Source organism: Sycon ciliatum, chromosome 3 (assembly GCF_964019385.1).
Source record: "Sycon ciliatum chromosome 3, ocSycCili1.1, whole genome shotgun sequence".
NCBI classification, from domain to species: domain Eukaryota; kingdom Metazoa; phylum Porifera; class Calcarea; order Leucosolenida; family Sycettidae; genus Sycon; species Sycon ciliatum.
In genome coordinates, this window is record NC_088645.1 from 1183697 (window position 1) to 1204281 (window position 20585).

The 20585-nt window shown below is 50.1% G+C and overlaps 1 protein-coding gene across 2 annotated transcripts in view; it reads right to left on the reverse strand.

The window, feature by feature from the left end:
• The window catches only part of LOC135811199 (E3 ubiquitin-protein ligase TRIM71-like), a 214801-nt gene that overhangs the window by 25903 nt on the left and 168313 nt on the right, over nt 1-20585 (reverse strand). For both annotated transcript variants that reach the window (XM_065324394.1, XM_065324393.1), the window contains one exon: nt 20103-20240. In XM_065324394.1, the coding sequence (XP_065180466.1) occupies nt 20103-20240 (138 nt within the window). The remainder of the gene's footprint in view (nt 1-20102; nt 20241-20585) is intronic.

Sequence of the window (20585 nt, forward strand, 5' to 3'; positions counted from 1 at the left end):
CATTACTGCGAACGTTTGCATGTTTCTCGCTCCAAGCGAGCAGGATTTTGACTGAGCCAAGAGGATAGACAGGTATGAGGGACGGGGATCAAAAAGTCCCTCGTTGGCTAGGCCTTTATTGTATTGAGACAGCATGTGATAAAGAGGATACTGCGAAGAGTTCAAGCAACACAGATGTGAACACAGCCAATGTCTCGCAGTAAGACAATTATCTTGATGAGCTCCTTGCCGGTGTTCCGCATTCTACGCCGGAACATTGCTCGTGCAGCAAAGGGAGCGTGCCCAAATAGAAGGACGAACTTTGCTGCAGTGATCTCCATCACTGCTGAAGTGTTCTCCATCCGATTATTTGTTTGTTGCGAGTGGCGGCACGCGCACCAGGTACGCTGAGTCACGGCCTGAGATGAGAGCTCTTTGACTACGTTGTCCATGGCCGGAGACCCACAGACAAACGGGCCGGGTTGGCTTGTGCCGTAACCTTGCGCATCAACACTTGAGATTCAAAAAGGCATCGTTGATGTAACCGATTCTGAGCAGTGAGAAGACGAGCAAGCAGGAGATCGGAGATGGTTCTGGAGATGAAACAACACGGGCTGCCAAAAGTATCGGAAAGCTAGCACTCGCGGACCAAGCCAAGAGTAGAGATCCAGCACAAACATGAAGATTGAGGGTCGCTCACCGTGCACCAGGCTGACCAGCGGTCCACAAAGAGCGAAAATTACTGCGAAAGTTTGTTTCGCGTTTCCTGCAACTTTCGCGTTCAAAACTGCGAACGTTCGCACGAAGTTTCGCTTTTCGTGACGTCAAACGAAAATTCGCGCGAGCGTTCGCTCTGCAAAACCTCTCTAGTGCCTAGTAGTGGTTGCGTAGTACAGTATACCATCCTGACGATCAGAGACACGACGACTAAGTCAGTGCGTGTATGCAGCTCCAGTGCATATGCCTCACGAACACAGAGAGTGTGAGTGATGTCGTTGTTCAAACCATGCTATGTACACTATACTAGTAACTATTACTTACTTTGTGTGAAGCTGTACAGCGGTCTGACGGTGCACAACTTTCACCAACCAGGTTGTTGCTGGTCAACAGTTTCCTTCTCGCGAGCTTGGGCCAGAGCTCTATCGAGACTCAGAGGGAGTGACAGATCTAGTTGCAATCTCTCCGACAAGGATGTATCGGCAACTACTGCAAAGAGGCGACGGCGATTCAATTTCGTCGTTCAGTTGTTTGAAATCATACCTTCGGCTAAACGGAACGAAACAAGTACCGCATACCGGCACGAGATAATATCCATAAATGGATTCCCAGCTGCTGTGATCTCTGGGGGAATCTTGCCTGCTCGCTCACCAGATTTCGTTCCTTCCATTGTGATCCGCGCGTGCTGAGACACAAAGATCGCGTCCTGGACTGGGACTGGTGAAAACAGAACTGGTGAATAGGTTGTCAGCCCCGTCACCCTACAGGCCTGAATCAGGCGATCCACAAGGGCAGATTTCATGCCCGAAGCATCCAGTTCACTGGGGAGTCGCGGAACCGTCATGGCGCAGATATCTTTGACCGAAAGGCAGCCATGGTTCGAGACAACAAGGATGAGGACAAGAGAAAACACAACCCGTTGAAACACAACGATCTGACAAGAGTGATCCACACGCAGAACGGATCGAAATATAACTAGGCAAACTTTAGCATGCCACGTCAAGTGCAACGACGCACGCCGCTTACTTTTAGCGACACACACAAATGAATGCTTGGTTGAGTGTCACGTTGAATAACAAGTAGAATGCCACGTCGCATAGAGATTACTGATTAGAGTACCATGTGTGCATGTACCATGATGTTAGGTCGTCATGGTTACCAAGATGTACAGTGCACGTGACTGTAGCCAGCAGCAAAGTATGAGCATGCAGTAAAAGCGCTAGCAATCATAGCAGCATAGTTTGAGTGGTAGTTTAGACGGTTTGGAAACGTGCCTCTAATCACGCGTACACCAGACAATGTTCTTTTAACAATTAACTCCCAGTATCGAGTCAGCGAGAATCGGTATATTGCTCACAGGAAATGGCAAGGAGATAGTCCAACGAAGGAAGAATTCTACGTGCAGAGACAAACCACAAACTACTGCCAGAAGTCCAGAAGTGGAAAAAGCAAGAAGAAGAAAGCCTGAGCCGACTTTCAATGCCCGAGCTAGATCCTCGTAAAGGATACTTGGTGGAACAACAACAAAACACATGTATACAAATATGGTAGAGTACATAAGCATGTAGTAGAGTTCGCAGGAAGTGGTACATCTGCGCAACGTTCCGAGGGTCATGCGTAGCATGTTACTCTACGTAGTCGACAATGGCAACATGATAAAGGCTACATCCTGTAAACAAAATGTTGCCGTGCAGAAGCTTGAGAAATGTACAAAATTACGAAATCGCGGAACGAAAGATAAATCGCAAGAAATCCGTGCAGGCACTACAGATACTCCCCCGCCAGTGTACAAGCAGTAGCGGGACACGATAAGAAAGGGAAAGACACGGAAAAGGAAAAGCCGAGAAAACATTATACAGAAAAATGATCGGGCCGAACAAATGGTTTTAGCAGCAGCAGAAAGGGGAGAGCTAGGAGCAGCAATGGAAGAAGCAACCGCAGCACTGAGACTGGCAGCTCCATACGCGGGTTTCACGCGGTCAATGGAGATGGTGTCCTCTCGACCATTCAACTCAACCACCAGAGACTTGGCCGAATGGGAAAGAACATGATGAGGACCGGTATATGGAGCTTGGAGTGGCTGACGGTGTCCATCAACGCGGACGTAAACATGAGTGCATGTGGAGAGGTCAGCACTGACAAAAGGGACCGGTCGGGCCTGAAGGCGAGTGTCAACCTGAGCTGGTCGGATAGAAGACATCGTGTCCCGAAGGCGCACAACATATTCAGCAGTAGGCACCCAGTCGTCGTTGGGAGTGGGAGCGAGGAAGTCGCCTGGGAGACGGAGCGTTGAACCATAAACGAGCTCGGCAGAGCTGCAGCCGAGATCAGTCCGGAGAGATGACCGGATACCGAGGAGAACGAGAGGCAGTGCAGCGACCCACTGGTGCGGCTGTGGTTGCGCTTTGATGACGGCCTTCAGTTGGCGGTGGAAGCGCTCGAAGCCGTTAGCCTGCGGATGATAGGCAGTAGTACGACAGCGATTAGTACCAAGAAGATGCATTAGCTGCTGGAAGAGAGCCGATTCGAAATTCGAACCACGGTCAGTCGTGATGACAGACGGCACGCCAAAACGAGCAACCCATGTCGACACGAATGCCATGGCAGTGGTCTCTGCGGTAGCATCGGTAATGGGCACGGCTTCGGGAACAATGGGTGAAGCGATCGACACAGGTCAATAAGTAGCGGAAGCCCTTGCAAGCCGGTAGCGGGCCGACCAAATTAATGTGAATATGGGCGAACCGTTGATCCGGAGGAAGGAAACGGGCGAGTGGGCTCCGTGTATGGTGGTGAACCTTGGTCCGTTGGCACTCGGGGCAAGTACGAACCCAGTGCTGGATATCACGCTGCATGTGTGGCCAAATGTAACGCTGAGCAATCACGCGGCGGCTGGTTTTGATGCCGGGATGTGAGAGCCCATGCGGGGAGTCGAACACCTGGCAACGGAAGGCCACAGGCACGTACGGACGTGGTGTGCCAGTTGAAGTGTCACACACCACGGGACGGCTGGACTCGGGAACGGTGACATCCTGGAATTGCAGAGTGGTATTGGAAGCAGAACGGAGACGCTGTAGGTCAAGGTCCGTGGTTTGCGCAGCAGTGAACGCGTCATAGTCCAGTGGCCGGACGAAGAGGGAGTCCACTGAGTTGGAACGGGACAGAGCATCAGCAACACAGTTTTCGGTGCCGGAGATGTGCCGTAGATCAGTGGTGAATTCACTGATGTAAGCGAAGTGCCGGCATTCGCGGGGTGAGCGCGTTGGCGAATGTACACGAATCGCATAGATCAAGGGCTTGTGGTCCGTGAGGATGAAGAACTCCCGACCATCGAGACAATGCCGAAAGTGCCGAACGGCATGATACATCGCGAGCAGCTCACGCCCGAAGGTGCTGTACCGCGTCTCAGCAGGCTGGAGAATACGGCTGGAGAATGCTAGGGGCTGCCATGTGTCGTCTACCTGTTGTTGGACGGCGCCAATGGCAACATCCGATGCGTCAACGGCAAGGCTGATGGGAGCATCAGCAACAAGATGAATGAGTAGCGTCGCCTGTGCTACAGCGTCCTTGGTGGCCTGAAAGGCGAAGAGTGCCTCAGGAGAGAAGCTGAGTGCAGCGTTGGCGGGCTTGTCCGAGCGAAGTAGCAAGCAGAGAGGTTGAGTCAGCGCCGCACAGTGTGGGACAAATCGTCTGTAGAAGTTCACAAAGCCGAGGAACCTCCGGAGTTGACGAACAGAGGTAGGCTGCTCAAAGGCTTGAATAGCAGCAGCACGATCGGGCAGCAGAGCGATGCCAGCCGGAGAGACATGATGCCCGAGGAAGTTGAGACTCGACTTGGCAAACTCACACTTGTGCGGCTGAATGAACAGGCCGTGCTCTGAGAGATGCTGAAATAGCTTTCGGAGATGTACACGATGCTCGTCGAGAGAATGACTGGCGATTAGGAGATCGTCAATGTAGCCGTAAACGAACGGCAAACCGCGGAGGACTTGGTCAAGGAAGCGCTGAAAACTTTGTGCCGCATTACGCAGGCCGAATGGCATCCGAAGGTACTCGAGCAGGCCAAATGGCGTTGTGACGGCAGTTTTCGAGATGTCGTTAGGATGAACGGGCACTTGATGGTATGCCTTGACCAGGTCGAGCTTGCAGAAGACCGTGCAGCCAGCAAGGTTAGCGGCGAAATCGTGAAGGTGAGGAATCGGGTAGCGATCAGGCTCAGTGGCGGCGTTCAGGGCGCGATAATCGCCACAGGGGTGCCAATCTCCGGACTTCTTCTGAACCATGTGCAGAGGAGAAGCCCAAGGACTAGATGACGGCTGGATGATACCCTGTTGGAGCAGAACGTCAAACTCAGCGCGAGCAGCTGTGAGCTTGGCTGGTGACAGACAACGGGGGCGAGCAAACTGAGGTGGGCCGTGGGTGGTAATTACATGCTGAATGCTGTGCTTTACGGAGCCCAGAGCAATATTGGCCTGTGGCAGCAACTCAGGAAAGTCACGTAGAACACCAGTGCCCAGAGAGTCAGTAGCAGGCGTAGCGAGGACAGGACTGATGGGCACAGTAGAGTCAAGAAGACAAGCAGAGGAAAGTTTGGTCCGGGAATCATGCAGACAACGATGCTCCAGGTCGACATGAAGGCCATGGTGGGCTAGGAAGTCTGTCCCCAGGATAGGCGAGGTGACGTCTGCAACGACGAAAGTCCACGTGAAGTTACGTCGGAGGCCGAGCGTGAGCGAAAGCAAACGTTCACCAAAGGTGCGAATAGGTGTGCCATTAGCAGCCTGGAGCTGCACCACCGATGGCGGGCTGGGCTTGTCACTAGCATAGGGTGGGATGACACTCACTGCCGCACCCGTGTCAATCAGGTACGACAGGGTCGTGGCGGGATCGCGGATGAACAGCAGACGGCCGGGAGCAATGGATGAGCCAGGGGTGATGGCCGCCTTCACTGCCTGGCTCCCCTGTTTTCCGACTGGGACTCCGTCTGCCATGTGCACCCCGGTCTGCAGTTGCGGGCGCGAGTGCCGAACTTGTCATGGTAAAAACACAAGCCGTCCCGCCTTGGGCTACCACTCCGAGATGCAGAGCGGCTAGCAGAGCGGCTAGACGACCGCGAACGTGACAGGCGGTCAACAGCGGCAGTGAGCGCAGCAACTTGTTCGCGCAACTCGCTCATATCATCACTAGCCGCGGTGGCAGGCACTGGGGCGGAAGCCGGCAAATTGGCAACTGTGGCTGGCCTGACCGAGGGAGAGACACCTCCATAATGCGGTCCGCCATCTCCGCAACTTGAGCCAGCGGTAGTGTGGCGGTCGAGGAGGCCAACACCATCTGGAAGCCGGATGGCAAACGCTGAATGAAGAGCTCCCGAAGAAAGCTTGTATCCATTGGTGCGTTGCTCAACAATTGCTGCATGCGGCGCAGCAGCTGGCTGGGTGTCCGGTCGCCCAGCTCCTTCTGCGTCAGTAGCTGGCGTAGACGCTGCTGCTGGGAGGTCTCTGTGCGACGGATCAGAGTCGCCTTCAACGCGTCGTAGCACTGTTGAGCCGGTAGAGACAGGATGAGGTCGCGGACCTCGAAAGCGACCTTGGGCTCTAGGGCGCCGACGACATACTGGAACCGGGTGGTTTGCCGTGTAATGGCTCGTGTGGCGAAAACTGCCTCCACCTGTGCGAACCACAGGGCAGGGTCCTTTGACCAGAAAGGCGGCAGCTTGAGGCTCACAGCATTCAATGGAGCCAGTAGAGCGCTGGCCGTAGGCGACTGGCAAGTAATGAAGTAATGCGGCACTCGACGGAGCGGGGGTCTGCAGGGCCACAGATGGGGCGGCACTAGTGGCAGCAGACGGAGTATTGCCGGTGGCGGGCGCTGGCTGGAATAACGGCGACGAACTAACGTCCAGCGGTATAGACACTGTGAAACAGACTCGACGAAGGCTCGGGAGACTGAAGAACGTTCAGGGTCACCAACTTAGAGGGTTTGGAAATGTGCCTCTAATCACGTGTACAGCAGACAATGTTCTTTTAATAATTAACTCCCAGTATCGAGTCAGCGAGAATCGGTATATTGCTCACAGGAAATGGCAAGGAGATAGTCCAACGAAGGAAGAATTCTACGTGCAGAGACAAACCACAAACTACTGCCAGAAGTCCAGAAGTGGAAAAAGCAAGAAGAAGAAAGCCTGAGCCGACTTTCAATGCCCGAGCTAGATCCTCGTAAAGGATACTTGGTGGAACAACAACAAAACACATGTATACAAATATGGTAGAGTACATAAGCACGTAGCAGAGTTCGCAGGATATGGTACATCTGCGCAACGTTCCGAGGGTCATGCGTAGCATGGTACTCTACGTAGCCGACAATGGCAACATGATAAAGGCTACATCCTGTAAACAAAATGTTGCCGCGCAGAAGCTTGAGAAATGTACAAAATTACGAAATCGCGGAACGAAAGATAAATCGCAAGATATCCGTGCAGGCACTACAGTAGCAGAGAGCAGCTGTGTGCACCAATTAATCTGCATCACTACTATATTACTATAATACTACACACACGCAAGCACGCGCGTGCCCGCGTGCACGCACGCACGCACACACCCACATAATATATTACTAGTATATTATACACAAACAAACACACACACCGACACACACAGACAAAGACACCCACGCACACATGCATACTATGGCTGCAGCTATAGAGTCCTGGAGCATGAAATGCACTTAACCATGGTAGGGTCTGGACAGCGTGGGTATGCCACGGATCCAGGTAACAAAACAGGTCATGTCCTTGGAACTTAGGTTTGTTGTGGTGCATTAAACGATGAACTGCAAATATGGTGTTGCTATCAAATCGGAATTATTACTACATGCATAGCACTGTTCAGTGCTATCTCCACATGCATGATTATTTAGTCACTGCCTTACGTGCAGTCTTTACCCTAGTCACACGGAGTGTATCTTTTTGGAAACTATTCTTTATCACGTAGCTCAACATCATCAAATCATTTTCCCCTTGGTTTAATCTATCCGGCACGAGAGAACCTGTGGGTGGACCTAATGGATCCACCGACTTGAACGCGGAAGTGCTAATTAATAATAATATCAACATCTGTGTCAGGCCTAGGTTGAATGGAGCATAATTTCTCGCCGTAAACTCTGAGTTTTAGACTTGGATTGAATGGAGCATGATCACTCACTCTCTGAACTCTACACACTGGGCAAAGCTGTAGAAAGTCAAGTGACTAGCAGCTCACAGATTGATATTGTCTTTGTTGTCTCGGTCGGTGGAGCATGAGACTCTCAATCTCATCGTCATCTTCGAGCCCCACATTGGGCGCCAATTGTCGTCGGATTTTTTATGCAGACGCTAGGGGAGGATAGGCTGTTTCAATATCTCTCTGTACGTCCCACGTATACAACACACAAAGGTCGAGTTGTTCTTTCTCATTGAGAGTCTCGGGAAGAAGGCATAGAAGAAACAAGAATGCGTACAATATGCGCATGTGTGCTGTGGCGCAACCTGCGCAGTCTGTGCGCGGTCCGCACACAGCCCGCGAGGACACAGCGCCACACAGATTAAATACTGTATAACACCTTTATTTCGGTGTAATTTAAATTTCGGTAACTTCGGAACTGGTCCTGGATCACCTAATTTAACATTACACCTACATTTTCCGAAATCCAAAAATATGTAAAAATCATGAAAATCACTGTCAAATTAAAAAAATCTGCTTGTATACATATTATTACAGGGTGCGACAGAGCTCTCGGCCATTGAAGAAAGTGTTGAGTCACCTCCACCATTTCACTTGTATACATGTACTGGTATAGTACAATCGTCATGTACATACCGGTATACATAATGATAAGTGGAGCCTAGCCGGAGATATTACTAGTGCAAGAGCCGTTTTTTTTTTTTTTTTTTTTTTTTTGGTGCCATGCATACCGAATAGATGATATGCCAAATAAACCCTCGAAAAGCTGAGAGGGCATGCGATTGATGCTCCCAGGCTTAGCTTGTCAAGTGCACGGGATGTGCAAAGTACACGGATTTTAGGCTTGTCGCGTGCTTATGTGATCAGGTGCTGCATGTGCATGAATGGAATGCATGCAGTTCCACCGTTACTAGGTTTAGCACTTCCTTCGACGTTGAGATTAATGAAAAATTAAAGCTGTAAATCTGGATAGAAGAAACAGTTTTGCTTGCTTTATAGCGGCTGGAGTGATTTTTCGCTGTCTTGTTTTCGGATGCCGACCAACCACGACCATTGCTGTGTTCCAGGATGTACTGGTGACCGGCGTTACTCCCCGGTGCCAGCAAATGGCATTCGTCTTTTCCATAAATTTCCATCATCCTGAACTGTGAAGGAAATGGACTATTGCTATTCGAAGGGAGGAAAGAGAAGGAGAGTAAAAAAAAAAGGTGACACTACAGTGATGTGATCTGACCATTTCTTGACAGAAGATTACGTACAAGGGGAGAAAATCGCCAGAGCAAGACTGGTAAAACATTTTGTATCTGGAGTTTTCAATCTGGTCCACCAAGACAACAGCGGCTGAGGCTAACCGGCGTCGCTCTACCTCGTGTCGCGAGCTACTGCACAGGAACTGCCTGAAGACATACGACTCATACCTAGTGATATCCCAGGCATACTGTCCCTACGCTGGAGGAAGCATTCGACAGTATCCAATGCAATCTGGGTGACTGCAAGAATAAAGTAGCAAGATTGAGCGAAATGACTAACAGTCGCATGTTTGGAGTTCTAGTATCCAGATTCAAAGACAAGTCATCATATCAGTAACCTTGCACAACACACTCATTAGACGTTTCAAGCGGAGTCTCAAGATAACATTTTAAAACTTTTGGCCACCCAGCAGCCACCATTTGTCACCGCCACAAAATATTCCAGTCGCCATCCATTATAACCTTATAATAATTATTTCGCCTTCTTTTTGCCTTGTTTTATAAAATTATTTTAATGTGTGCGTGGCCACCACAGCCCCCTCTTTGCAGAGTTTCCTTTGTTTTTAGGTCAAATATTCACCCTACGCTGGCTACGGAAGCCTTGACCAGAGGATAGTACACCCTCGCATTTAGCCTTACCTAATGCTTCTTCACGACATGGCTTCTCTTTGCAAAACACACAGGTACCTGGTCTCTGATAGCCGGAGTTTTCTTCCATCGGGGTGCTGCTAGGCAGCCTCCTTCGTCATGCCGCAGAGGCTGCGTAGAAGGCTGTTATTCTACGTAACCTCCTTTGCAATACGTAATGGCGTAGTATGCAGCCTCGGTTTCTCATTCAACTTGTTTTACCCACTTACCTCGAGAACCCTGTAAAAAGGCGTATTGTCTGCAGGGATTGCCCTAGTAAAATAATAAATACAATACAAATAGAACAACTCCTATTTGTGCTGGCCCTGACTAATAGCGAAAGCACATCAGAAACTGGTTGCCTGGAGCAATGACGGAAGAAACGCTGATGTGATCTCACTCGGGTGAGGCATGAGGTGAAACCACGAAGCAGTCAGGGTCTTGCTTATTAGCCTATGCCATATGCCGCTGCCAATCTGCTGCTGGGTACGGCGCTCTATTGCTATCGCCTCTGTTAGGAGCACCTTCTCTGTGATGTGGGATAAGGAAGGCGGGATTTCCCAGTACAAGGGCAAATCAATGTTGCCAGTGTCAGTATGCCCAGGTGGTTGATAAGGGGTTTTCATAACTACGTTCCTTGGCCCCCATTGCTGTTGTTGCTAGGTTGCATATGCCAGGTATTGACCTTTCATCTCACAATAGTTGAGGGTCAGCAGCAATGCAACAATGACTATGTGGTGGCAGGAGCATGCAATGCTGCAGTGCAAGTGCAATATGCAGACATCACTTCGAGTACATGCTTTTCTCTAGTTTAGCACTGTAGCACACACTTAGCTCTCCTTCTTCTTCTTTTGAGATGCCCAACACTTAGCCTTGACAAAGTATCTCTGGGGTCCAGAATTATTTGGCTCTGGGAAGCAACACTCACCACTTTAAACGAATGGCGAGAAGAAGGACTCATCCCCGAATGGTTTCTGTGTCGTTGGGTACTTTATCGATTCTGAAGATGCTGGAGTACAGCACTAGCAGAAACACCACATAGCTAATCCTCCGAGCGATGGGTCCAGGCCTCAGCTGGAAATTCTGCGTCTGTTTGTTGAGCGGCATCTATGATTTGATGGATTCAACGGAGAAGCAGCTTCTTCTGTTCCCGATGCAGATGGTGTCAAGGTGTCAAGGTTCGCTGCTGTAGCGACCAGTGAAGGAGGAACGGATTTTCATCGCCCTTTCGCTGCTCGGCGCCGACTGCCATCATTGTTCCCAGTCCTAGGCTCTGGGGCGTTGGGAATAAAATAAAATCTTTCGGTCTTACCTCTGCAACAAATCATCTCGCTTTCCATCTACCGGTATCTCTCCCTCACGTAAGTCTTCAGCTGAGCAAAAGTCCATCTAGCAATCGTTTCGCCCACAGGTGGGTTCGCAAAACGAGAAGCAATTGCTGGTGTACTATTTCTTGCTGCCATACCGGTATCCGGGTTTCAAATGAAAAATTGAAAGCAAACTATGCGCAAAGGTGTCAGAGTTCCTTTTCTGCACCCGAAAATTTTCTCCCACGGAATGCTAAAATGCGGTAACAGTGGAACTGCGTGCATTCCATTCATGCACGTGCAGCACCTGATCGCGTAAGCGCGCAACAAGCCTAAAATCCGTGTACTTTGCACATCCCGTGCACTTGACAAGCTAAGCCTGGGCGCACTTGACAAGCTAAGCCTTGGCGCATCAATCGCATGCCCTCTCAACTTTTCGAGCGCTTATTTGGCATATCATCTATTTATCCTTCCACCGAAAGGTCAGGGGTTGGCTTTTACCAAAATTTTACAACAGCGAAAATAAGGTGATATACAGTATGCCAAAAGGGGAACTCGTAGAGGTCACGGACGGGACCTCCATGGTCACGGACAACATGAAGACTATTCACAACAACTGGCATCAAATGTATCGTCAGGGAAGCACAAGCGGGAAAAGAGCAGTGCACTTATATTATTGTAAATAGCGGACAGCAGAGAACTTTCCCTCTACAGCAGACCCAGGTTCAATACACGTAGCAAAATCTGGTGGGAAAGCTGAATACCGTAGAGCATGCCATCGCCAATGTATCATGTCTGCAACTCTGCATTCCTGATAGAACTAGTAGTGTTAGGTTTGTTTGTTTTCAAACCAGACATGATCACGTGATACTTGTAGACACCAGTCCAAACAGTTGCCCAGTAACATTCCATTACAGCAGTAGTTACAGTAGCTATTCCTGACACGCTTCTTTCCTTTCATACATACATGTTACGTGTGAATTAGTCAACTTTATACTTTCATGCACTCACCATGCATGCGCATGCACACACATACACACTACTACTACTACTACTACTACTACTACTACTGTAGCTTGGTTGCCACAAGGGCCACACCACTCCGAAAGGAGCCAGAGTCATTGTCAGGAGCAGAAACGGAGATGACGACTCAGGTCACTCTGTCGACAGAACTGACGGCTGCAGCGAGAACAGCGAACACCATACGACGCTCTATCAGACTTTGTTGCTCGATGGCCACGGTCGCACTTGCGACGTCTGAAACCAGGCACTGACTTGAACTGCCGATTGCATGTCACACACAAGAGAGAAGCTGGGACGTTGAGCGGAATAGGTGATACCGGCGCGGACGCTTCCGATGGCTCCAGGGGCAAACAATGATGTACACGCAAGCCACCACGAGAGTGAAACCACCTCCTGCATATACCACACTGCACAGCACCACGCTGTTCCTGGATGGGGAGACTTCGTTCTGCGCTACACTTGTGTCGTGCTTTGTCACCTGGCCGACGAAACCAATGGTGGCAGATAGGACAGTCCACCCGTTGAGATTGGTCATGGGAAGGACCGCCGAGGCTCGGCCCAACGGCAGACACCCGCCAGGCAGATCGATCCTGAGCAATCCCATACCAAGCTAGATGTTCAATGCCGATGTGCCGAAGATCAGCCGAAATCACATCCCTCCAGCGACGACGGGGACCACACGCAGGCCGAGGCGAGCGACGGTAGGAAGCCAAACAACAGCTGCTTGGGCACACGAACATCCGACATGCGGGCCACATGGCCAAGCCATTCAAGCCTCCGCTTCCGAAGCCGGGAGGACAATAGCGATGGATCACCCCACATCTCTCGGAGCTGCTCATTGGTGATGCGTTCCTCCCACTGTTGTGTTCGCGAAACACACAAGATGCTACGGATGCATTGGTGGTGGAAACTATCGAGGCACCGGAGGTCACCCTGCAAAGGGCACCAGCACTCCGAAGCATACAGTAGCACTGTCATCACACAGGCGTTATACAATCGGCGCTTCACATGGAGTGAAAGATCACGATTAGCAAACACATCCTGGAGCGATCCAAAGGCACGCGAGGCGAGTGACAAACGCCTCGAAACGTCTCCTGCAGAACGCGCATCCGGAGTGATGACAGAACCCAGATAAACGAAGGAGGAAACATTTTCCACCACCTGTCCATGAAGCGGAATGCCAGCAGTGTCAACTGAAGTAACACCAACACCAGCCACCATAAACTTGGTCTTGGGTATACTCAAAGTGAGGCCAAATTCAGCAAAAACATCCTGGAACGCCGTCAAGGCCAACACAGCATGCTCCCGCGAACCAACTACAAAGTTTGCATCGTCCGCATACTCAACATCAACAACAGCGGTCTGCTGATAGGTACGGGTTCGTCGTGCCGGGTTGAACAACTGGCCATCCAAGCGATAGTGAAATTGGATGCCAATGTCTGGGTCACGATCAGCGAGGACAGACCGCCAACGTTCAACCACCAGAGCCAGATAGAGGTTAAAGAGGATTGGGCCGTTACACAACCCTGCCTCAGGCCGTTCTCCACACGAATTTCATCCGTGACACCTCCAGGCACACGCACCTCCGCCACCATGCCATCATGAAATGACTCAATGACCTTGAGGAGAGTCGGAGGAATACCAAGGACAGAAAGAGCATGATACAGTGCAGCCCTAGGCACAGAATCATATGCCTCTCAAGTCCACGAAGATACAAAATATTTTTGTACGATGCTCGTATGCCTTTTCCACCAGTTGCCGGACAGTAAACACAGCATCAGCACAGCCACGGTTGGGTCGAAATCCGCACTGAGACTCCGGGAGGAGATGCTCGGCCCTAGATTGAAGGCGGTTCTGTATCAAGCGACCAGCCATCTTGCCCACCACCTCCAAAAGAGAGATCCCACGCCAATTGTCACAGAGCGATAGATCTCCACGCTTTGGGATTGGCACCAGCTGGGCATTCCGCCACTCCTGAGGAACACCACCTGTGGACCAGACAGTCAAAAGCAAGGCCAGTAAACATTCATGCAGCTCACTGGAGCCATACTTCACAAGTTCGGGCAGGATCCCCGATGCGCCAGCTGCCTTGCCATTAGCCATTGCACGTATAGCTCGACCAACTTCCTCAGGAGATGTAGGGATGGCGAGCTCCTCGTCGATGGGCCTGACCTCCAGCGTACCGAAAACGTCCAAGTCATAGAGGCTCCTGATATTAAGGACGTTCGAAAAGTGTTCATACCACCTGGACGAGATGGCCTCCAACGACGTGCATACAATGCCATCGGTGTCCTGGATGGATTGCACCTTCATGGGTGTGATGCCCCCAAAGCATCGCTGAATCGCCCGAATGGCAGCCCAGGCACTCTTGGCACCGCTCAGCCTCCACGATGTCAGCTTGTTTACTGAGCCAGCTCTCCAAGCCGCCAGACAGACAGTGGCCATACTCCTCTCGGGTGCACTCGACCAACTCCCGCCTCTCGTCAGTCATACCCGGCACTGTCAGCAGCTCCTGAACCGCAAACCGCCGGTTCCTGCGTTTTTGATTCTGATTTCGGCCGGGCACAATCCTCCCCGGCAGGCAATACGCCATACACAAGCGATTGTGGTCGGTACTGCACTCTGCACCGCGAATCACATGGGTGTCCACAACATACTGCATTTGACTTACACGGACAAGTACATAATCAATACAATGCCAACGTTGGGATCTCGGGTGCCGCCACGTAGCCAGATGTATCATCCTCTTCCGGAAATGGGTGTTGCAGATGGTCAGGTTATTGCGTAACGAGAAATCCAACAACTCCATCCCAGCATCATTGCGCTCACCAATGCCAAAGCCTCCATGGACATCCCGCCACAAACCAGAAGACTGAGGCTCAACAGCAGAACCCACGCGTGCATTGAAGTCCCCAAGGACGATCAAATGATCTGAGAGAGGAACAGCCATGACAGCCTGCTGCAAATCTGCATAGAATGCGTCCTTCACTGATCGACTGGCCAGGAACGTGGGTGCATAACAAACAACCAGATGTACCCACACAGAGGATCTCTCAGCAGGCCACTGCCGCTGGGTGCCAGTACACAGAGGAAACTTCAACTTACATGTCATAAGTCTGGACGAGACAGCACTCTGCTGCGAGCCTCCGCGCTCAAACGCCGCTCTGGCAAGCCGCCTCAACAAGACGGTGACACCTTCTCCACGAGTGAAATTCTCAGTCGGCAGAGGTCGACCCGACGATATAACCAACGCATCACCAACAGAGTACGACGCAGCGCCGAACCATTTCGTCTCCTACAGTCCAATTGCCTCCAGACCCAAGCGCTCGGCCTCGCGGACTACTAAATTTATCTTTCTATCCTCGCTCACGCGCCCCCGACGAGCGGCAGTCTCGACAGAACCGTCAGCATTGACAAGCGTTCGGACGTTCCACGCCGCAAAGCGGATATTCTTCGTCTTCGTCTCTCCGCTTCTGCCCCCGACACATGACTCGGGTCGCGTCGTAGCTAAAGTGATACACACACATACACACACACACGCACACACACACACACACACACACACACACACACACACGCACACACACACACACCTCAGACCTCAGACATGCCCATCGCGGAAGCGATGATAGCGAACAGCTATGTTAGACATAGCAACACACGCGCACTCATAGACACCCTCACAACGGATCATACACATGTAAACACACACTATAATCAACACACGAAGCACAGTTGCCATATAGTTCCGACTAGGCCATTCGTGCCATTACTTTTCAAGTTGAATACAATTAACAAGGTAGCAAGTACCGTAATGTCGCGTATAAAAGCATGACCTGTATAGAAGCATGACTCGAAAAGAAGCCGATTTTTCGAAGCGAGCCGTGACAGAGAAGCATGATTTGAATAGAAGCCTTGCTTCTATTCGCGACGAAAAAGTTGCAACTAGAAACACCATACAACTGCAGGCCGCGTACGGCAGACTGCAAAGTACACGTGCAAGTACTGCACAATCATGCACAGTAGACCTACAAGTCATGTGTGACAGACTCAGTGCAGTGCACTAGTGCGCGCACAGTGCACTGTCGCAGTCTGTCGATTCGTGTCAAGCACTGCAGTGCACTAGTGTAGACTGTAGTTGACGGGGCGCCGTTAAAGGGGAAGTTAAGGCAAAAATTAAAATTTCACCAGTTGTAGTCTTCGGGGTGCTGAGTCGAATGGTCGTGGTCCGAGGAAGCTGGGACGCTCCCTTCCTACTTGAATCCCAATCGAACTCGCGCACTTCCACCGAAACTGGGTGACTGCGCCCTACGAGATGGGGATTTGTATGCAAAATGTCACTAAAAGCGCCATTTCGTTCTTATAAAAGCACGGATGACCGCGATTGGCCCATATGTTGTAGTCTTTTGGACGCTGAGTCGACTGGTTTTGGTCCGAAAAGGCTGCGATGCAGCGTTCCTCCTTTATTCCCAATCGAACATGGTTGAACAAGTGGTCACGTTCTCCTGGGTGCCCAAATCACCTGGTCACCACGCCAGCAGGTGACAACTTTCACACCAAGGTTCAACTCGAGTTCAACTCGAGTGACAGGACTGCACCCAAAAAAGGTCAAACAGGCTAGTAAGTTGTACCCTGCAGGCACGGTGACCAGGTGACTGGCGTACGCAGGAGCACGTGACCGCTTGTTCAACCATGTTCGATTGGGAATAAAGGCGGAACGCTGCATCGCAGCCTTTTCGGACCAAAACCAGTCGACTCAGCGTCCAAAAGACTACAACATATGGGCCAATCGCGGTCATCCGTGCTTTTATAAGAACGAAATGGCGCTTTTAGTGACATTTTGCATACAAATCCCCATCTCGTAGGGCGCAGTCACCCAGTTTCGGTGGAAGTGCGCGAGTTCGATTGGGATTCAAGTAGGAAGGGAGCGTCTCAGCTTCCTCGGACCACGACCATTCGACTCAGCACCCCGAAGACTACAACTGGTGAAATTTTAATTTTTGCCTTAACTTCCCCTTTAACTACAGTCTACATTAGTACTAGTAGTACACTGCATAGCGCTGTGCGTCTTTGCAACAAACCTGGACACATGCCAGAGCAGTAGACTCTCCGCACTGCCGATCTCGCCGATCTCGGAAGACTTCTTGGTGGTCGCGCTGCAGACCTACAGTGTACCATCATGGAAAACTTCTTGGTGGTCGCGGACGTGATCGTGAGTGCAACACTGCATAGGGCACGCAACACTTCATGCAACGTTGTAGAATGAAACCGCTGCGTAGTTGTTGTTGCAATACCGATTCTCCGTACGGTCACAGTCATGGCTAGCCAGGGAGAACAAAATTGCTTCGACCCTAGCAATCGATCCTCATTCTTCCTTCGAGGATTCACTGACAACAGCTGCAAAGATGCCGACACCGACGACAGGAAAGAGAAAAAACTACAGCCATACTTTCAAGCTGGCTTTCATCAAGTCCGTGAAGGAAACGTCCTGCAGTGCTGCTAGTCACTTCCACAATGTGAATGAGAGCATGGTTCGTCGCTGGAAACAGAAGGAGGCCAGTCTAAAGGGAATAGAAAAATCCACAACCTGTCGTGGTCGTGCACGGGCGCGCCTAGTCGGCGGTGGCAACAAGTTGCTTTTGTGTGACCTTGAAGATGAGCTGTTCGGATGGATCGTCGCGGAGCGCCAGCAATGTCGACGAGTGACGCGGAAGTCGGTCCAGGCAATGGCTAAGCGGATTCACGACGAGCAAGGAGGACAGGAACCGTTCAATGTAAGTGCTGGAAGGTGTGGGCATTTCATGGAGCATCTTCAAGTAATGACAAGAGTGAAGACGCACCAGAGCCATCGAACTCCTGCTGACCTGATCCCCAAGTTGACGGACTTCCTTGTGTTTGTCAGGAAACTGTTCGCCGACAACAACGATCTAAACCCTGCCAACATCTTTGCCATGGATGAAACTGCCGTTTGGTTTGATGCGACTAGCAACCGGACATTCAACGGGATTGGCGCCAGGACAATCAGTATGGCCTTACAGGGAATGACAAACAAAATGTCACTGTGTACTGATGGCATCTGTGTCTGGTGCAAAGTGGGGGAGATGACATGGTGCACATGACTGTAACGATGTACGTCACACTGCTAGCTATCCAACCGATTACAAATTATTACATGACAGGTATTTCTTCCAGACCTACACTAGGCTACAGACTACAGTATTTCATGCTTAGTTACTACATAAATATTGTACAATCATCTGTCATGTTACTTGTACAGTAAATCAATGACCTCATTTAAGTTCATCTCGATATGGCATGAATCGATTTTCTGCATTCCGGGTTCGTAAAGGAACGTATGGAATGGGAGCCTTAGTTCAATATCTCGTCTGCTGGTGCATTGAGAAGCGCAGCATCGCTTCCGCATGACGATGCAAGCCAAATCAAAACAACTCTAGCCAAAAAACTAGCTCAGCATTCGTCAGGCAAAAAGCGAAAGTCTCAAACTCAAAGTCAAAAGGTTGGAAAGTGAGAGTCAGAAGGTCCACTAGCCTCATCTCGAACCCAGACAATCTTTGTGAAAGTCATTTATTGAACTTGCAAGGACTTGATCACTCCCACGGTTTCCTGTTGGAACAGGAATTACGCCGTTGCAAGAATGCTCTGCAAAAATCCATCCAGGCTCTGCAGGCCAGAGCTTGGCTTCTTTTAGTCCATGGATGTGAAAAAAAAGTCTTCAAATCAACCCATTCATGATTTGAACCCCGAGGGGATCCTCCTCAAAACACCGTACAATGTTGCAGAAGGAGGCGCTTGACGATCCCAAGCTGTGTTTTTCAGTCCCGCTTGGGTAGTGCTGAATTCTGCACATCACTGCACGCCTTTCTCAAGACGCGTCGAGCGTGTCCTGGAATCTGAACAAAAGTGTAGACATCGTGCAGAGTGGATCGTTTCATCTGCAGTGCACCGCTACACACCAACGGTCAGTGCAGCTGCTTTTGGAAGCTGCTTCCCACCGTGTAGAGTCTACCGCCTGTGCATGCAGCAGTTTGGTGTTTATTTCAAGCCAAGGTCGAGCTTTTTTTGGGGAGGGGGAGGAGGGTGAGGAGGGGGGGGGGGGGGAGAGAGGGCGTGCGCCCCCCCCCCCCCACCCCACCTAAACCCGCCACTGCACCTTATATTTGGCGGTCAGAGTATTGACCAAATAATACTTTACAAGACAGCGCTAGTGGTGTCAACTAAATAGTGACACAATGAATATTACTAGTATCAAACAACCACAGTAGTACAATGTCAAAACAGTGAGAACTTTTGCCCATGCTTCTATCGCACACACAGTTCAGGCTTCAGTTTTGCAATGTACACTGCCTCCAGAACAGCAAGGTGAGATATGTTGAGCACACGCGCTTGAGTGGTAAAGTGACAAGGAGTGCCCTGTTTGCAATGAGTGCCAGGTGTATATTTAAACTGGGTGTGCAAAAGAAGTATGTGCAAAAGTTGTCACCGTTTTCCCATTGTAGTGCTCTGGTTCCTATTGTTGTTTGATACTAGTAAATTAATTATTTTCACTAGGTGGTTTGGTGCTACTAGCGCTATCTCTTAAAGTGCTATTTAGTCAATGCTCTGACCTGTAAACATGTAGTTGGGGTCAAAATCGCTATCTTTTAAAATGCTATTTTGTTTAAAATGTTCTGACCGGCAAAGTGCTGGCTATCAGGACATGTTTGCTACCTTGTTTATCATCATTGTATTCGACTTGAAAAGTAATGTTACCAAAGGCCTAGTCGAAAGACTCGAAACTGTATGGCTTCTGGGATTTGTGTGCTGAATTTCTTTTCTCCAACCAAGAATCTATACACACACAAAAGGCACATAAACTCACCCACATAAACACACAAACCTAGACAAACACACACACACAAACACACATACACACACACACATACACACATTATGCCATGGAAATCCTCCTAGAACAATAGCCTAACCTGGATACGGTGATTGTCACTATCCATAACCAGCAATCTGCCGTTGGACGAGATAATACCCCATGGGTGGTTGAACTGTCCTGGTCCACTTCCTGCAGTACCAAACTTGTTCAACTGCCTTCCTCCTTTCTCAAACACCTACATGTAGATCATGCAAATAGGCACAATCACACACCCACACACACCCCATACCCATACCCATACATACCCAGACATACGCATGCTCTCTCACGCGTGCACACACACAGAGACACACACACACAGACACACACGTACACACAGACACACACACACACATATATACACACACATATACACACAGGCATTGTGAATCAATGTACTTACTTATCATGCTAGAAAAAATATGCGCTTACTTCAATATCCTTTTGGTAAATAACATTCTGTACTTAATATTATATTCCTCATGCCTAGGCTCATGGTGGAATCGAGGTAGTTTTTCCCTGCAATCACAGAATGAAGAAG